The sequence below is a fragment of the Odocoileus virginianus genome, chromosome 17 (assembly GCF_023699985.2).
Source record: "Odocoileus virginianus isolate 20LAN1187 ecotype Illinois chromosome 17, Ovbor_1.2, whole genome shotgun sequence".
Classification (NCBI taxonomy): domain Eukaryota; kingdom Metazoa; phylum Chordata; class Mammalia; order Artiodactyla; family Cervidae; genus Odocoileus; species Odocoileus virginianus.
The window spans coordinates 31,199,696-31,219,310 of NC_069690.1; the positions used below are offsets into that span (position 1 = coordinate 31,199,696).

A 19,615-nucleotide genomic window follows, 5' to 3' on the forward strand; every position below is an offset into this window, starting at 1 on the left:
AAATAACAAGGACAAGCAATTGACCAAAGAAAGTCAAGGACCCAGTAAACAATGTCCTACATGCCATGATTTTCCAAAGATGAGATGTGAAAGCAATAGGACCACTTTTCTGTGATGGGAAAGGCATAGAAAGTCAGGCCCTCTCATGGGCTGGTGGTAGGGATGCTAAGTACCACATACTCTCAGGAATGCCATTTGACAAACTACCATAAAAGCCTTTCCCAAGTGTGCCTGAGTTCTGATGTGATGATTACATATCTAGGAACTTATCTTAAGGAAAATATTAAAGATGTTTGCATCTTTGCAGACATTTCACTAACAAGATTCAGTCACGGCTACATTTTAATAAAGAAAAGTTCCTTTTATAAAGAGGAATTCCCTGGAAGTCCAGTGGTTTAGGACTCCATGCTTTCACTGCCAAGGGCACAGGTTCAATCCCATCCCTAGTCAGGGAACTAAGATCCCACAAGCTGCACAGTGGAGCAAAAAGAGGGAAAAAAATTTATTAAAAAATAAATTAAAAAAGAAGAGTCAGCCACAATAAAAATATCCAATAATGGGGGATGGGACATAAACCATTCTAAAAACTCAAGACAATGGAATATTAAAAAGCCATCAAAATGATGCTGTAGAAAGGGATTAAATGACATGGAAAGAGCATACATTTTCAAGTGGAAAAAGCATAAATGAGTTGAGGTGAGCAAGGCTCTGGGGATGAAGTCAGTCACATAGTAAGTTTCAGCTTTATAAGGGCTACTTTATTCGGAATTCCATTTCTGAATGGAAAATGTGCACAAAATCACAAAATATATGTATATCGAAGCATCTAGTTAGTTTAGGAGTATTGGAGATTTTTATTTTCCTCTTTTGTTCATCTGTACTTTCTCTTTTTATCAAAGTATAGTTGACTTACAGAATTATATTAGCTTCAGGTGTATGACAGTGATTCAAGATTTTTTCAGATTATAATCCCTTTAAAGTGACTAAAACATAAAGGCTGTATTTCCCTGTGTTTATGTATTTTATACATAATAGTTTGTACCTCTTAATCCCCTACCCTTCTCTTGCTCCTCCCCCCCCCTTTGCCCACTTGTAACAACTAGTTTATTCTCTGTGAGTCTGTTTCTGTTTTATTAATTTCATTGTTTGTCTTATTTTTCAGATTCCACATATAAATTATAACATAGTGAAATAAATCAGCCATAGAAAGGCAAATATTCTGTTATCCCTTGTCTGTATTTTCTGACATTTCCACAAGTGGTGTTTATTGTTTATACAGATACTGAGGTAAAGTTTTTAAAAATTATGCTGTGTATTAACAGCTAATGACAGAAACCCATTTGAATAAGGAAATGAGATTACCAATCAATGTTATTAATCACGTATTTAAATATAAGCATTACATTATACATATTTGTAAATAAACATAAATACTGCATATTACCTATATATGCAAATAAATTTTATATGTACATATAATAGTAAAAGGATTGGAAACATGTACCATAAAATGCTAACAAGCTTCAGTGATTATTTCTGGGTGTTGTGAAAATAAGCAATTTTCAGGGATTCTGTGTGTGTGTGTTCCCTATTTTCCAAAACAGATGTTCAGCAAATGTTTTTCATTTGTAATAAACAAAAAGTTTTTTTAAAAAATACACAACCCCTGAGATAAGGCAAGACCTCCTACAATGTAAGTGATGTCCCGTTTACCGGTCCATCCAGCATCAGCACCTTTTTGTCACCTTTTTGGACCCTCCGCACTCACTCACAGGTGAGGTGAGCAAGTCCTGCTGATTCATTGAACCACGTTTGGCATTTCTCCCCTCTTGGTTTCCACGGCCATCTCTCTAATTCAGACTCTCCTTGCCTAGTCAAGGCTTTCACAAGGACATGTCCCAACTCAGAGATGTCCACTGTTCCCCCAACCAACATGGAATTGAAACCATCCCCCAACACTTCCAGGCCTCTCACCCATCCTATTTCTTCATACACACCCTCCATTAGGAATCACAGCCAAACTGTCTCCTTACTATTGTCCAAATGCACTTTTTCCAGCTTCCATTTTGCTTGAAGGACCCAGATAACCACCTTCCCAGAAACCTCTCTCCTCTCAAAACCCACCTGCCAGGACAGGATCTCTGTCCCCACGGCCTCAGAGGAAATACACTTCTCCTTTCCAGCCCATTCATATTACACAGAATAACAGGAATAATACAAATAACTGTTCTTACCTAGTCTGTTACACTGTATTTCTCTAGCCCAGAAGCCTAGTAAATCATAGGGAATGAAGGTTTGGACGCAAAGAAAGCGTTCTCCAAGACAGCACCCCAGTACGCGTCTATAAATACGATCCTTTAATAAGTGAACAGATCTTCCCTTGCATAAGTGCGGGCACAGTGCCCTGGTCCCGCCTGGTCCCGGGAGCACCACGTCTGGTCCAGGGAGAGCCCCTAGCAGAAGCCCACCAGGCGCAGGGTGCTGGGGAAGCTTCTGCGCATGCTCATGCACTTGTCCTGGTCGATGTATAGAGAGTTGGCCTTGACCGCCAGATCATGCTCCAGCGTGGCCTTGGTGTGGGCCAGCGACTGCAGTGTGTCCTCTGCGTCCCTCAGGCGCTGCTGCAGGGTCTGGATGGTGTCGTCCACCTCGTACACCTCGTTCACCAGCCTGCATGGGGAAGAGGTGCCCATTAGGTTAGCAGAGGTCAGGCTGGTCACTGCTCCGCCAGGGGCACGTGTGCTTCCTGCATTCCCACCGCTCACCCCAACCTCAGAACTACTTCATATAGCACAGGAACAGTATCGGTGCGCAGTTGCTTGAGACCAGGAGCGCCCCTGTGGTCCATAACCAGAATCCAAAAGGCTGGGGGACACCAGCGAGTTTTCATGCTCGCATTGGTCATACACACGCGCATATTGAAAGCTGTATTTTTTTTAAAAGGCCAACTTTTAAACTTTTGATTTTCTTTTAAATAATAAAGATTTGGGGAAACCGAAACAGCTTGTCATACATTGACGTTATCATTAAAAATGGTTTGCATAGTTAGGAAGAGGGGGACACCCGATTGTATTCAGTGGCTAGAATTCAGCCCAATCTGTTAACTATGGGGGAGGGGTTAGTTAATGGGGTACTTCTCCAAATATGATGCCCCTCCCCCCACCAATGCCCCAGAGTTCCAGAGTAAACACGGAAATGTCAAAAACCTAAGAGAATATGAAAATGACAATGCATGAAATCAGCTACATGAGCCACGAAACAAGTTGCAGTTCTGATTGTGCTGCTGATGAAAAACATGACACATTTTCCTTAAGACAGAAAGGAAAAAAGGCATGATTTTGAATTAAAAAAAAAGAAATCTAGCATCTCCCTCTCAAATTATTTTAATCCATATTGTTTTCATTTTCATTTCTTTAATTATCAGTGAACCTTTCCTCAATGTCTATTGGGCATTTGCAATTCTGCAAAAACAATTGGGCAACTGATTTCCCTAATTTGTTTTTGACTTTTAATTAGCTTATGATATTTTTGTTAAAAGTAAGATTTCAATTTTTAGTAAGCTGTCTTTCTTTTTCTTTGTGATGTCTTCTATTGTTTTTATATTTAGAAACCTTTTCTCTTCCCAAAGAACAATGAAGCAAGGACTCCTTTACAGTCTGATCTGGCCAATAATATCCAAAGGATATGACCACATGGTCAATCAAGAGAAAGAATATGAAACAGGTTACAAAATGACAATAATGATGATAATTAATCTATTGACTGCATTAGTTTATGTGTATATATACACCCATGCTCAGTCTCTCAGTTGTGTCTGACTCTGTGACTCCATGAACTATAGCCCACCAGGCTCCTCTGTCCATGGAATTTTTCAGGCAAAATACTGGAGTGGGTTGCCATTTCCTCATCCAGGGGATCTTCCCAACCCAGGGATCAAACCCACGTCTCCTGTGTCTCCTGAATTGGCAGACGTTTTCTTTACCACTGAGCCACCTGGGAAGCCAGTGAAAACATCAACTCCAAATTCATCAAATTTTGACCAGCAATTGAAAGCTAAAGTTTTCCTTTTTTGGAGGTTCATTTATCAGGAGACTGGAGTGCATGAAATTAACTAAAATGTACCATAATCTAAAGAGAAGAGCGACAGTGAACAAATAGGGATGCGGACATCCCTGGAGCTAGAAAATGATCTCATGATCATAGAAAAATATTTAGACCATGTTTAAATCATTATACCAAGGCCATCTTATAGCTCCATAGAACTTTGCAACTGAAGAATAAATGTGAGAGGTCATCAAGCCAAGCTTCCTTGTTTTACAGTTGAAGAAACTAAACCCCAGGGACTGATGAACTGCCCTCCCTACGGGCACACATCCATGTTTATACACAGTATGGTCATCCAGGAAGATGGAAGGAAATCAGGGGCCTTGACAACCATAATAAAGAACTGGCCATTTCCTGCCCGACCCGCTCAGCACCCAGAAGCAGAGAGCAGGGAAGCTGGCCTCTGCATTCTCTCCTGCTCATGAATTTGAACAAAGTGAAGAGTTTGACATAAAAGGATAAAGGAATGATTTCTTCATTGTGTTAACTTGTGTTGAATAATATTATGTGAGAACAAGAGGAAATAACATCAATGTCTGATGATAACAGACACCATAGCTAGATGATGGGGTACTACACAGCCATACCTTTTATAAAAGAATTTGTTCTTGCCTTGGGATTCCCTGGTGGCTCAGTGGGTGAAGAATCAGCTTGCAATGCAGGAGACGTGGGTCCTATCCCTGGGTCAGGAAGATTCCCTGGAGGAGGGCATGGCAACCCTTGTCTAGAAACCTATGGACAGAGGAGCCTGTCGGGCTACAGTCCATGGGGTCCCAAAGAGGTGGACACGACTGAAGTGACTGAGCATGCATGCGCATGGGGAAAGAGACTCAGAATATAATTTAATATTGGTTGAAAACATTAAAGCCCCCAAGCCCCAGGTTGGGGGGCACTGCAAAGCACCCCCAAAAGGCTCATGCAAGCAACGACAAGCTGGTGCACACCCACACTGTGACTTCATCTCAGAACCTGACCTGTTTTCTTATGTTGCAGTGGGGGAGGGGAGGAATTAAACTTTTGTGCCAAAGTTTCCTTTGGTCTAAAATCAGTAAATGCAGTATCTGAGAACAGAGCTAAAAGCATATTTTTTTGTTGTTGTTAAGGTCAAGTTGGATTTAAAAAGTTAAGTTTCTTTTTTGAAGATCCCAGGGTTTACAATACCACTAGCAAAGAAACAGGTCTTCAGAGAGACTGTTGGATAGGGCTGGGGGTAGGATTTACGAGGGCTCGTTGTTTATAATCACACCGGCCTGCTTCTCGTCTGGCATCCTTCACTGAGCTGTTTTCACTGCTTCAAAAGGAACCCTGAACCCGAAGGTAGGGACGGAGCAGGATTATATGAATCTTTACTCCTCCAAGCCAAATATGTTAGTCTAGTGGGAAATTTATCTGTGAGAGATCTTCTGAAGAAAGACACATTAAAATATCAATTTCTTAAAAGGAATACAATTTCTTAAAAAGATACTTAGAATGCAGGCAGCTAGCATCCTTGTTTTCCTATTGCTTTGTGAAGGCAGCACAGAGGTATTACGCCTCCCTCAACTTGCACCACTACAAATACATTTTTCCTCCTCTTTCCAGGCCACGTTCCCCTCTCAGTTTCCTTATTTTTTTGGCAGACTGCAGAGAGCCATTCCGCTGGAACCACTCCTTCTGGGGGAAATCACAGAACTGAAAAACAGCTTGCATTCAAATACAAATAAAACTACCATCGTTTGAAAAAAAAAAATCAAGATGAAGTACAGCAGAGCCTGGTCTGGCCTGCCACCAAGGATGCCAAGAATGTTTAGAATTGCTCTTGAAAGGACCCATTTAGAAAAACTTCAAATGCAAAGCAAAGTCTTGAAATGAAAACAGCACTTCTTCTCTGTCCCCACTCCCCTGAGTTCAGGGTTCTTATGTTTTCCTCATCCAGACAGCCAAAGGCTGCTTTCAGAATGCTCGATTGAAAAAGAAAAATAATCCCCTCCCTCAATAATCATCCTCAATTCCACAGTTGTTCCTCTGGGACCATATTTTTGGCAACGACATTTTAACAAGAAATCTTTATGGAAACAAAAGCAGGTTTTGTCCTGAAGTTGGTAAAGGAGCAGAGGAAACAGACACACAACAGGGTCGCCAGGAAGTAAAGAAAAATAAAAAGCAAATTCTGCTCAGCCGGGAAGGGGGAGAAAAGAGGAAAACGCATTCAGCATCTTAGAAGTGGCTGTAAACACCTCATTGTCTGATAACTGCAACGTCAAATTTGACCATGACCCAAAACACTTCCAGAAAGCAACCCTGTGCTGGTCTGATGGCAGCCTGGACAATTTCTCTCCCCCCTCTCCCCTACTTTCGATGACTTTGCAGAAATTGTCAGAGCATGAAACTGCAGCTCAGCTTTTCCTAATAATATTTGCATAAAACCACAATTCATGATCTAATCTAACTGGCCAAATGGGTGTGACCCCACTCACTACCAGGTTCCTGTAATAAACAGACACTTCCGACTGGCTGCCTCCAGAGTAGAGCCCATTTATCCTCTGAGATGGGCTGTGTGTGAGTAGGGGTTCTGTGGAACCCACTTGGAGAAAGGTGGCCTGGGTGGGTGGCCTCCTCCAAGGGATGGCCGGACGAGAGCTCCACTGAGAGAAACGCAGCTGCTGCGGGAGATGAAGGCCAGCGGCATGTGGTCTAGAGCCCGTCTCTCAGCATCCAACATAGACAACATGCGTGGAGGGGGCTCTGCAGTGATGCTTCCTCTGTGACCCTCAGGTTCATCTCCGAGAGCCAGATGTAGCCTGTGCTCAGCTACACCATCCCACGGCGCATCCAGAAGCCAGAGGAGCTCAGGCCCAGGACGGGGGGTGCCAGGGGTCCCACCCAACGAAAAAGAAGCAGAAGCAAATCGCCAACTTGGCTGAATGGAGCTCAGCAGCAGACAGACAAGGATTCTAACTATCCTCCCAGCAGGTGCCAGCCAGGAGACGTCCCTCAGCCCACGTCTGCCTCAGTTTCCTTATTTATAAAGTGAAGCTCATGCAGGACAGCGCCCAGCACAGAATAAGATCAATAACTCACAATGGCCATGGTGACTGTCAGACTTCCCTGGTGCCTCAGACAGTACAGTGCCTGCCTGCAGTGCAGGAGGCCTGGGTTCAATCCCTGGGTCAGGAAGATCCCCTGGAGAAAGAAATGGTGACTCACCCAAGTATTCTTGTCTGGAGAATTCCATGGACAGAGGAGCCTGGTGGGCTACAGTCCAGGGGGGTGCAAAGAGTCAGACTTGACTGGGAGACTAATACTTTCATGGTGATTGCCAGCATCACCGCCTTTATCATCTTCATTATTTCTGGCATCACAAAGACCCCCCATTGGACGTACGTATACCTATGGCTGATTCACATTGACGTTTGACAGAAAACAACAAAATTCTATAAAGCTATTATCCTTCAATTAAAAAATAAACAACAACAACAAAAATATGCCCCTCCTTCCTTCCCTCCAGGAAACACACACAGCCTCACCCCCCTACTTATTCCCTGGGTACGAGCTCAGAGTCCTTTCGTCCCTAGATAGAAGGGAACTCTATCGTGGAGCAGGCAGACGACAAGGCCAGTGGCCTCTCCCCTCTGCACAAGTTCAAGTTCCCCATCGCTCCTCCAGTTGCTATAAATTTGACTCGCTTCTACACAAATTGTTTCAAGACCTAAGCAGAGCCATGATGAAACCCAGAAAGAGGCAGACAGGCTGGTACTGAGAAATTGGAAATGAAGCCAGAATTGGGGTGAGGGTGGCCAAGTCCACACAAGGCCATCTAAAAGGAATCTTCCAGGTTAAAATGATAAGAATAAAATACACCTAGTGTCCAGCAGATGCAGTATGGAGTCAGCTCCCTCCCACTGAGCACACATGGGAGATGCTTGATGAAGACCAGCTGCTTTCAATTTCTACTGAGAACAAGAACAAACTGAAATGAGCTGAGATGAATCCTAAGGATGTTCTGACGGAGAAGGCAATGGCACCCCACTCCAGTACTTTTGCCTGGAAAATCCCATGGGCGGAGGAGCCTGGTAGGCTGCAGTCCACGGGGTCGCGGAGAGTCGGACACGACTAAGTGACTTCACTTTCACTTTTCACTTTCATGCATTGGAGAAGGAAATGGCAACCCACTCCAGTGTTCTTGCCTGGAGAATCCCAGGAATGGGGGAGTCTGGTGGGCTGCCATCTATGGGGTCGCACAGAGTCGGATACAACTGAAGCGACTTAGCAGCAGCAGCAGCAGCAAGGATTCTCTGAAGGACCAGAGCAGGTATTAGCTGCCCAAAGAGGTGAAAGAGAACAGCGGTGGGAGCAGACAGATGGGGTCTGGGGAGCTGGTGCCCAAAGTCCTTTTTCTGATGAGTCCAGGGGACTGAGAAGCTCACAGCAGCCAACCTCTGAGCTGCTTCCAAGACAGGAATCTGGAAACCCTGGAAACTCCAGGGAGGTGTAAAGGAACCCAGCGCCTCCTCCACCCGCTGAAGGAGGCTAAATGTTTGTTATCACTTTTCTTGTATGTAGTGTTGATGTCATTTCCTTTTTTCTCTAACCGTGGTAAAATATACATAACACAGAATTTACCATCTCAGCTCTTAAGTTCATGGCATTAGTACCTTCACAATCTTGTGCATCCATCACCATCTTCTATACTTCAAGAACGTATCATCCCAAGCTGCAAATTCTAATGCCATTACTGACACTTTAAAGAAGACTCCTGTCAAAGCTATGGTCTTTCAAGTAGTCATGTATGGATATAAGAGTTGGACCATAAAGAAGGCTAGACACTGAAGAATTCATGCTTTTGAACTGTGGTGCTGGAGAGGACTCTTGAGAGTCCCTTGGACTGCAAGGAGATCAAATCAGTCAATCCTAAGGGAAATCAACCCTGAATACTCATTGGAAGGATTGATACTGAAGCTGAATCTCCAACACTTTGACCACCTGATGTAAACAGCCAACTCATTGGAAAATATCCTGATGTTGGGAAAGATTGAAGGCAAAAGGAGAAGAGGGTGGCAGAAGATGAGCTGGATGGATAGCATCACCAGTTCAATGGACATGAACTTGAAACCTCCAGGAGATGGTGAGGGACAGGGATGCCTGCCCTGCTACAGTTCACGGGGTCACAGAAAGTTGGACACAATTGAGTGACTGAACAACAATGACAACAAAACAGCTCCAGCACCGAGACCATCACTAGGATGCCCCACATCCCCGAGCTGGCGGACACGCCTTTGAAAGGAGCTCAGAGCTGCAGGCAGGATGGGGGCTTCCCCAGAGGAGCCCAAGCAGACCCAGGAGGCACCCACCCCCATCACCGTAACCCCAGCCTGGTCCTCCCCACCTCTCACCACCCACTCACCGCAGCTGAGCCATGTCTCTGCACAGTTCTATGTTGGGTCTCCTGGTCCGCTCATCCAGACGGGTCTGAGCCACTTTCAGGAAGGCAGATTTCTCCACGATGGCCTTCTTAATGGATTCGATAGTCATCTCTGTCTGGAAAATCTCCTGCAGGGTCTGTACCAGGAGAAGCAAATGCCTGAGGCTTTGGTGCCGAGCCACCAACAACCTGCTTTCCACCCTGTGCATCTGGGACCCAGACTCCTCCTCTGCTGGGAACAGGGGTTCTTTGGGGGCCTCCTCCTTCCAGCACCATCTGGGACCTGTGGTGGGGGGTACGGCACCTGCTCGCACCCTCTGGAGAGCATCCTCCAGATGCAGCGTGTGAGCACTGACACCACAGAAATGGGCAAATGCTGCAAACCCGAGCTCACTGTCCTCCTTTCCCCAGATCACCGGCTGTTAGACATTGACTAGTGCACATTTGTATGTGACCCAGAGAAAAGGGGGGCCAGGAACTTTGAGGGCACCCACTTCCCTCCCAAATTTGTGTGCCCGTAAGTCTTTATCTTCCTGCTGTCTCTTCTCACTAACCTCAAAGAGGCTTTCCTGCCAGTGGAATATTTGCCTTGAAGCAAGCCAAGGTCAAGCTTTGGGGTGCCTCCATGGAAGGGAGGAGCGCTGGCAGTCTGGTAAGCCCGAATTTATATTCATTTTGCCTTGGAAAAGGTCGCTCCAGTTACCTAAACCTGACTCCCTCCCCACCTGGGAAGCCCTTGAAGAGGTAATAAAGTTAAAATGAGGTCATTAGGGCTGGTCCTGATCTAGTCTGACTGGTGTCCTTATAAAAAGAAGCAACTGAGACAGACGTGCATGCAGGGGAGACCACGTGATGATGCTGGGAGGGGGGTGACCATCTACAAGTCTAGGAGAGAGGACTTAGAAGAAACCAACTCTACAGATAACTTGATCTCAGACTTCAGCCTTCAGGACTGTGAGAAAATAAATGTCTGTTGTTTAAGCCACCCTGTCTGAGGGCTTTGTTATGGCAGCCTGAGCAAACTTAATACAGTGGTAAATAAAAATTTGTTGAACAAAGGGACTCCATCATGTCACCTTCTAAAACGTCTTTAGATGGCCTCTCACTGGCCAGGGGACCCTGCCTTTAGATGACCTCTCACTCCCCTTTAGATGCCCAGGGGATCGTAACCCTTCCCATCAATGAGATCCACGGTCTGGCTCCACCTAGTTTTCCAAGCTTCTCTTTCAGGACACACACTGTCTGTGCCAGCCAGACTAGGCTCTTTACAGACCGACTCAACCCCTGATCCGCCACCTCTCGAGGTTTTGTTCATGATGCTGCCCCACCTGAATGTTCGCTTCTTCCTCCAAACCCTGAAAACAATTTCTTTATTGGCTATTTGGCAACCACAACTTGTAATTTTCTATTGTTTTTAATTGTGTGTGAGCTTTTCAAGTTACACACACCTTCTCTACAAACATAAATTTCCTGGAACGAAAACTACCTTTCATCCATCTCTCTGCCCTTCACCGAAGTAGAAGCTGTCTGGCCCAAATGTTTGTGGCCCAAAGAATTCACCGTGAGAAGGGAAGGTAAATTCTTGCAGCCTGGGAAGAATGGCGCCCTCAATCAAATAGTACCTCTTTAGAGAAACACAGCAAACAGTGTAAGGTTCTTAAAAAGAGACAGAAAACTATATGCAGCATAATCCACAGAAATAATAAGAGCTCCAAGCCCGATATTCAGTAATACAAGAGCTCCTTGTTTATCTTGAAACCCACGAATTCTGCCTAAATCCTTCATTTTATTGTCCTTACAAAACAAAAGCACTTTAAAAAGTTCAATATAAGAAACATCTTGAACCACCTAATAGTTTCCTGTGTTTGGTTTTATATTCCAGGAAAAAAGGGGGCTGAAATAATTTAACAGAAAACATGCCTGCCATATGTTCTAATAATAAATTCACTTGCTAGTTACATGCAGTGATTCATTAAACTTTAATAATAATATTTTTGTAACTGTTAAATACTAGGAGCCTTTCATGATATAGTACATTCTTTGTGTTCCCCAAACCAGTGGATTCCAATTTCATGCTGACACCTGGCTACCTGGCTAACATAAATGGTGCGCTTCCCACTGGTTCTCATTTTCTTTAGTCTGTATGGCCAGGAAGTTGTGTACCTTATGGTGGAGATCTGTGGTCCCAGGGCCCCTGCCCTATCTCTCCAGGTCAGCCACGGGCCCACCCCCCACTGCCAGGCTTACCTTTGCCAGGTGAGTCTGAATCTTATTTTTAGCATCCGCGGTTTCAGCGATGCGGTTGGTGAAAGCCAAGTTCACCTTGTTGAACTGATTCCACATCTCGTTGGCCGTCACCACCAGGAGGTTTTGGATATCGTCTCTCAGTTTCGCAGAGGCGGCTCGCTCACTCTGGGAGCGAAGAATGTTGTCGTCGGTAAATTTGGCCCAGGACTCGGGCACTGAGACCCTGAAGAGAAAGGAAACAGATCCAGACAACGGAAACAATGATGAATCAGCCTAGACGGTCTGCAGGCAACCGTCCATCCGGTGAAAGGAAAAGAAAAAACCAAATCGCTTGATTCTGGTTTTATTGCATGAAGTGTAAACATTAGAGCAAAGCGTCTTTTAAACCTGTCTTAATTGCTCCTTGTTTCACTGCTTACTCTGGAAAGCCACAGCATATATTAAGTTCACTACCAATGTAGGGGGAGAAAGGACTGCTGAAGGGTGTGATTATGTCCATTTATTAGAAAGGTGTCTCACCGGCCCCATAAGCATTACGAAAAACTATTCAACCTCAGGACTAATCAAAGAAGTACTGCTGAAAATAGCTTACTAATAACCCTTTGTCAGAACAGCAAAGAGCTAAGAGAATGATTATTTTCCAATGAGCATGTTTAGAAACGGATTCGCTCATATCCTGCAGGTATATGTGTCAGTAGTTCAGATGTGTCAGACTCTTTGCAACCCCATGGACTGTAGCCCGCCAGGATCCTCTGTCCTTGGGATTTCCCAGGCAAGAATACTGGAATGGGTTTGCCATTTCCTCCTCCAGGGGATCTGCCCGACTCAGTGGTTGATCCTGCATCTCCTGCACTGGCAGGCATTCTTTACCGTCTAAGCCACCAGGGAAGCCCTATCCTACAGGTAGGAATGTTGAATTGCTACAGGCCTGATGGAGAGCAGTGTGAACTGAGTCTCTCAGTAATTTCAATTAGAAATTCCACTTCTAATTGACATGTAACATTACATCAGTTTCCAGTGAGCAACTTAATGATTTGATTTATGGATATACTGCAAAATGCCCACCACAGTAAGTCTAACTAACAGCATCACACACAGTTACAAATCTTTTACTTAGGATGAGAGTTTTTAAGATCTCTTCCTGGTGACTCAGACAGTAAAGAATCTGCCTGCAATGCAGGAGACCCAGGTTCTATCCATGGATCAGGAAGATCCTCTGAAGGAGTGTATGGCAACCCACTCCAGTATTCTTGCCTGGAGAATTCCACGGAAAGAGGTGCCTGGCAGGCTATAGTCCATGGGGTCGCAAGAGTCAGATAGAACTGAGTGACTGAGCACACACACAAAGAAAGGTAACACAGGGTTATCAAGATGCAGAGAGACAGGTCCTCTCATAGAGAAAAGACCATCCATCCCAGATCGCATCCAGGGGCCTGGCAAAGAAACCATGGACAGGGCAGGTTTAACAAAGAGTGGAAATAAATTATTCTACGTTCAACTGTTTTTCAGCTTGTACGCCTATCACCCCACCCCCCATCCAGGGCATCTAATACACTGGTAACATTGTATTTTCTTTATGCCTAATTGTGTTTTCTAGGTTTTCTGCCTCAAGCAGGTGCTATTTTCATAGTTAGGATTCTAAACAACAAATAATTCTTTTACAAAAGATCACAGGATACAAGTGGCCACAGAACACATGAGTTTACTGAGGACCCGTCCACAGCAGGTGAGTCTTACCTTTCAGCAAGTGAGTCTTACCTTTCTGCGTCCTCCCATGACTTCCAACTTACCTGTATGCTGCACCCTTTGGAAAGCAGAGAGAATGAGTTCAGTGGCATGGAAATCACAGGCAGCCTGTGCCTACTCACGTGGCATCCACCCTCTCCACTCCACGGAAGTAGCTGACACCATCCGACGTGTTTCGCAGATGGTGGCATTTATCGTCGATCCTGTAAGCCGACTGCTTGTCACTCAGGTCCTTCTCCAGCTCGTGCTGGGTGGCTCTGCTGGCTCTAAAAGGCAGAAGGAGACAGAGCGTCAGGCTCAAGAAACAATATCACACAAGGAAGCGTGACTGCCCTTCTGGGTGGGGAACCACCCCTGCCTCCACCCCCATCCCCATCCCCACACCCACTCCCTCCCATGACCTCCCATGAAAGTCTGCTCCTTCACACAATGTCCAACTTCTCCATTAAAAGGAGCTTCCCCTGCAACCTAGACATCCATCAAGAGATGAATGGATCAAGTCGTGGTACACGTATGTGGTGGAATATTACTCCATGAAAAGGAATGAATTCGAGTCAGTTGAACTGAGGTGGATGAACCCAAAGCCTGTTATACAGAGTGAACTAAGTCAGAGAGAGAAAAACAAATATTGTATGTTAAGGCATATATATGGAATCTAGAAAAAATGGTACTGATGAACTTATTTGCAGGGCAGGAATAGAGACACAGACGTACAGAACAGACTTGTGGACACAGCAAGAGGAGGAGAGAGGGTAGGACGAATTGAGAGAGGAGCACCAAATCATTCATTACTGTACGGAAAATAGAGAGCCAGTGGGAAACTGCTGGAGAGTACTGGGAGCTCTGTGACAACCTAGAGGGTGGGAATGGGTGGGAGGTGGGAGGGAGGCTCAGGAGGAAGGGGACGTATGTATACCTATGGCTGATTCACATTACTGCACGGCAGAAACCAACACAACATTGTAAAGCAATTATCCTCTGATTAAAAAACAAGGAGCTTCCCCTGGAGATGTCCATACATATGAGGGGTGAGAACTCTGTCCAGACTGCCCCTGCTATGGGCAGAAGATGTGTGGACACACAGAACTGGGTATCTACAGCCCCTCAGGCTGGCCCCCATCTTCCTAACACACAAACCGCCCCAGACAGGACACTGGTTTGGAGCAATCTGTCCACATCTGTGCTTCTCTTTCCTTCTCCCTTTTCCTCTTCTACATCCTAACCCCTTTCTCTTCTATCCCTGGAGAGCAATCCCCTGTGAAGTTATTAGGAATTCAGAGTCAGCCTCTTTCCATCTGTAAATGACCTCAGTTTGTGGTCACCCCAGGTCTGAGAGGTTTGCCAGGAGATAGAAACCAAGAGTCAAAATGAACCTCCCTGGCAGGAGCCAGTGTGCAGAAAGAGATCAGGAATTGCGGTACCCAAGCTCGTGCTCCAGCGGCCACCCTCCTGGGAAGGATGAGCCCTTGGTGAGCTCTGAGATGCTATAATCACAGAGTGCCTACTCAGCACCCAGGAAGCAAAATGGACAGAGCAAAGGTCTCCTCCCTAGAGAAGCGTACATCCTACTGCAAGGCAATAGGCAATCCCCATAAGGAATAGGCAAATCCTGTGGCTTGTTAGCGGAACAATTCAGAAAATAAAGCAGGAAAGGGGGGCCAGGAATGTGAGTGATGATTTTAAACAGGATAGTCAGGGTAGGACTCCTAGAGGAGGTGGTGCTTGACCCAAGACTTGCAGAGGGAGAACCAGACCAGACAAAGCCTTACTGGCTGGCCATTGGAGGGAGTCAGCTTTTCCTCTTAGGTGGAACGAGAGACCACTGACTTACATTATTAAGGGATCATTCTGATGTGGGACTGACAACAGACTTCAGGGAACAGAGAGATCCCATTAGCAGACATGTGCAGTTACCCAGGTGGAACACGGTGGTGGCTTAGACCAACAGGACGGCAGTGAAGGAGGTGAGAAAGGCTTAGATTCTGGAGATGCTTTAAAGATAAAACCAGGGGACTCTCCTAAGAGATCAGACATCAGTGAAAAATAAATAAATAAGAGCTGATGTTGAGTCACTGGAATAGCAGGAAGCCATCAGTGGAGGTGGGCGAAATTGAGGGTGGAGGTGGGGGTAAGAACACAGAAGGTCTTGCTTAATGTCTGAGTGTCTATTAAACATCCAAGTGGAGATACGAAGTGGGTTGTTGGAACTGGGGAGAAAGTTCTGGGCTACAGTAAAAATTGAGGAGGCAATCGCATAAATCACATACAGAGAGCCCCTGAAAGAAGCAAAGAACTGAATAATCCTAGTCATTTCTGAATTCTGGTCTCAGCACAGAAAAGCCACCCAGAAAAACCTGCATGGGACTGAACCAGCTGATCTCTAACTTGGCCTGTGCCTTTGGGTACTTCACCAGACCTGTCAGAGCTCTTAATTTTGTGGTTTGTAAAGTAGAAGTGAGGGTAGTGGCATGCAGATCGTCTGCATTTTGTGAGTTCTAAGTCAGTGCATCCGTGTACACAGGAAGAGAGAGGAGGGGGCTGCCTTCCTGCTGCTTCTCGAGTCCAATCTCTCGTCTCAGGCTACTGGGTTGAATCTCTGGGACTCGAAGACCTTTCTCAGCTGTGGTCTGGGACCAAGATGCTCCCCAGGCTTCCTCTCTTGGGCTGACACCCTTGACCTCCTCTGACCTGACTTCAGAACCACCTTAGGAAGGTCTCTCCATCCACCACCTTAGCGCCCAAGACGGGGAGCGATCTATGCTGCCATGTTGCTTTCTAATGAGACTCCATCCTCAGCTGAGATCCTCACTGGTCTTGTTTCTTCTTCATCATTCCTCCCAAGACAAATAGAGTTGAAACCCCTCTCCCCTTGCCTCTACTGGATCAAGTCCAGTAACCATGTTAGGGATCCCCGCCCCCATCTCCTGGATGGAGAAACCATCCCAGGAAATTAGGTGGGCATTTTTCCCACTGTGTATTAAAGAGCAGAGGATATGGAAGATGAGCAGCAGATTTTAGATAATGAAAAAAAAAAAATGAAGATTAGGAACTGGACCAGAAGAAAACAGAACAATCATTGGAACCACACTCAACTGATTCTGAAATTTCCAAGGAGCAGAAACCAGAAATTAACATCACAGCTGCTGTGTCTTACATCCACTTATTTAACCAAGCCATGGGCAGTCAGCCATCCACAACCAGTTCTTACCTATTTCTGAATTAAAGAGCCCTTTCAATCACAGTTTGAGAGACAACTTAGCCATCTGAACCTGACTGACCTTCACAGAATCCATCCTGAAGGTCAGCAGACTGAGAAAAACCACCACTTTCAGAGCACCTGTTCCCTTGCCTACATCACGCATTACTGCTGACAACATCAATACAGGCAGAAAGATCGTTCCCTTTGTGCGACATATTCCACACTACTTCTTTCCATGGCCATCATCAAATGCATGTTGATCTTTCTAGTCCTTTCAGCCAGTACTTTTTCTATGCTGACAGTTGTTATCATGGCTTCAAACCCTCCTTTGACTATTATTCTTTGCGCTCAACCTCCACTATAAATATTAAGTACCTACTATCTACTATAGCATTGGACAGAGGAGCCTGGTGGGCTACAGTCCATGCACTTGCAAAGAGTTGGACATGACTGAGCGACTGAACTGAACTGAACTGAAATATCTACTATTGCCAAGAGAAGAAGAATTTGTATTTGGCTAGAGAGGATGGGTAAATGATTGCAATGCCATGGATGTAGTGAATGCAATGATGTCATCACAGCACCAAGGACGATGTACCAGGGTTGCCAGGAAACCAGAGAAGGCTGAGTTTTTAAGGAGGAGCAGAGAGTAAATATAAAAGTGAAAGTGAAAGTAGCTCTCAGTCAGGTCTGACTCTGTGCGACCCCATGGACTATAGCCTGCCAGGCTCCTCCATCCATGGAATTCTCCAGGCAAGAATACTTGAGTGGGTAGTCAGTGCCTTCTCCAGGGGTAAATATAAAAGTGTCACAATTCATTGCTTTTCCAGCTGTTGATCTGAACGTGTACAAGTCAATCTCTTATCAAAAAATGAAGTCTTTTGAGTTAAAAGAAACTTTGGTCATACTTCAAGTTAGGACAAAAATCCTTTCCAAACCATTGCAAAAAAATATTTCTTAAAATAAAAATGTAAAGTAAATATCCCAAATATTCACCTTAACCTCTAAATAAAAACATATAAGTGCATATGGATGTGTGTCCATGTATAAGAAATCCTTACATAATAAGCTAAGAGAAATCTGATTGGGAGGCATGGAAGTACAGCTTCATGATAGATTTTTAATTGTATAGAGAAGATAAAGTTCTTACGCCAGTTGGGCAATGGCCTTGTCCAAATACAGCTTCATCCTTTCTTGACAACACAGAATAATATCAACTTCCTACTCAATTGAAAAAAAAGGAACATTAATGTTTTGATTATTGAACATAACGTTCAAAGTCAACAATGTAACAAAACATCAATGAAGGAAAACTTTGTTACTGGGAGAATTGTGACATAAAATAAGAAAATAATTTGATACCCCCTTATTTACTTAAATGCCCCTATGACATTGCTGTCTCAATAGCAGACTGAAATTCACCCTTTACAGGGTTATTGGGAAACTATATTATGAAACAAGTTGGGACAGGGGTAAAATTTTAGGAGTTTTCTTTATCTTTTATTGCTTGTCTCTAATTAAATCAATGGATCAATTAATCAAATTCTGGTGATGCACAAGGGTGAATTGAATGCATGGCTTCTTCTATACCAAGTACTCTTCCAAGAAAAGCAAGTTTGGGAGGGAAAAGGATAGCCTAAAAGGCAGTTCTCTCTGGAAGTGCATGTGACTTTCAAATGACCCAGTTTTATGTTCCAGATAGAGCCCAACCTCCACCCTGGGAGGCCAGCCCTCCCCTCGTCCAGCCTCTGCCCTCAGCCCAGCTCCTATACTGGTATAAAAAGCTGCACTATCCACACCATCTGCTTGGCCACACACGTGGTACTTTGATGCTGCTAGAATGTATACACTGTTGACATATGTTGTAGCAGAGACTGTTTCAATATTTACTTCCCTTTGAACTTCATATTTACATATCAGAACCCTAGATAGCACCAAGAAGACATTTAAGAAGTGCACATAAGCACTGTTGCCACTTTTTCAAGTGAAAAATGATCATACCAGCCTATTGAATAATGAACTCCTGAACACTCTCCTGTAACATAAAACAATACTGCGATGAACAACCTCAAAAATATTTAGACATCACCAATGGGGATGCCTTTTTTCAAGGTTTTGACAAGTGCAGCCAAGTTGCCTTTCAGAAAAGTTATCCCCAATTATTAATCTAACAATAAATGAAGGTGAATTTCCTTGCCTCGCACACCCAGTGGACACTACGAATGCTCTCAATCTTTGCCAACATAACAAGCCCCCCACATAAAAGCATACTTGTCCAGATTTGCATTTTTATATTATGACTGTATATTTGTTCATGATTTGACTTTCTTCTTTTGTGAACCACCTGTTCATGTGCTTGTATACCTTTTCTGCTATGTTTTTCTTATTTATAAATATTCTTATATTTAGAATTCAATCTTTTCCCATTATATGTCATAAGTACAACGTATGTGTCATAAAATATTTTTTTACCAGTTTGGTCCTTGCCTTTGTATTTTGTGTGTGGTATTTTTTGATACAGACATTTATGATTTCTATGGTGTTAAACTCTTAAAAGTTCCCCCTTTGGGTTTCTGCTTTCATTAATTTGATTTAAAAGTCTTCTCTTCAATGTTAATTATTACTCAACCATATAATCTTCTTATTCTTTCATTGCTTAATTGGTGAACATAAAAATATTATGCCTAGAGCTTATTTCAGTGATAAGCCTCCTACCTGATCCTCCAATACTCTGAATGATTGGAGTAAATGAAAAGCTAAATTCCCACAACATGTGACCAAGTTGCCCTGCTCTTACAGGCAGCAAGGATTTCTCACATGTTCCCACTGTAGGCTGTGCATGTCTTTGATTTTTAGTACTATTCAGTCTTCATCTTTCTCTCTGGCTTGGTGTGTGTGTATAGCTAGTTCACAGAGGT

The 19,615-nt window shown here is 44.3% G+C and overlaps 1 protein-coding gene across 3 annotated transcripts in view; it reads right to left on the reverse strand.

The window, feature by feature from the left end:
* Positions 1-2,334: 2,334 nt before the first annotated feature.
* The window catches only part of TEKT3 (tektin 3), a 34,611-nt gene continuing 17,330 nt past the window's right edge, over positions 2,335-19,615 (reverse strand). For all 3 annotated transcript variants that reach the window (XM_020892268.2, XM_020892266.2, XM_020892267.2), the window contains 5 exons: positions 17,848-17,918; positions 13,621-13,764; positions 11,753-11,975; positions 9,488-9,642; positions 2,335-2,670 (listed from right to left, as the gene is read on the reverse strand). In XM_020892268.2, coding sequence (XP_020747927.1) covers positions 2,454-2,670; positions 9,488-9,642; positions 11,753-11,975; positions 13,621-13,764; positions 17,848-17,918 — 810 coding nt within the window. In that variant the 3' untranslated portion in view covers positions 2,335-2,453. The remainder of the gene's footprint in view (positions 2,671-9,487; positions 9,643-11,752; positions 11,976-13,620; positions 13,765-17,847; positions 17,919-19,615) is intronic.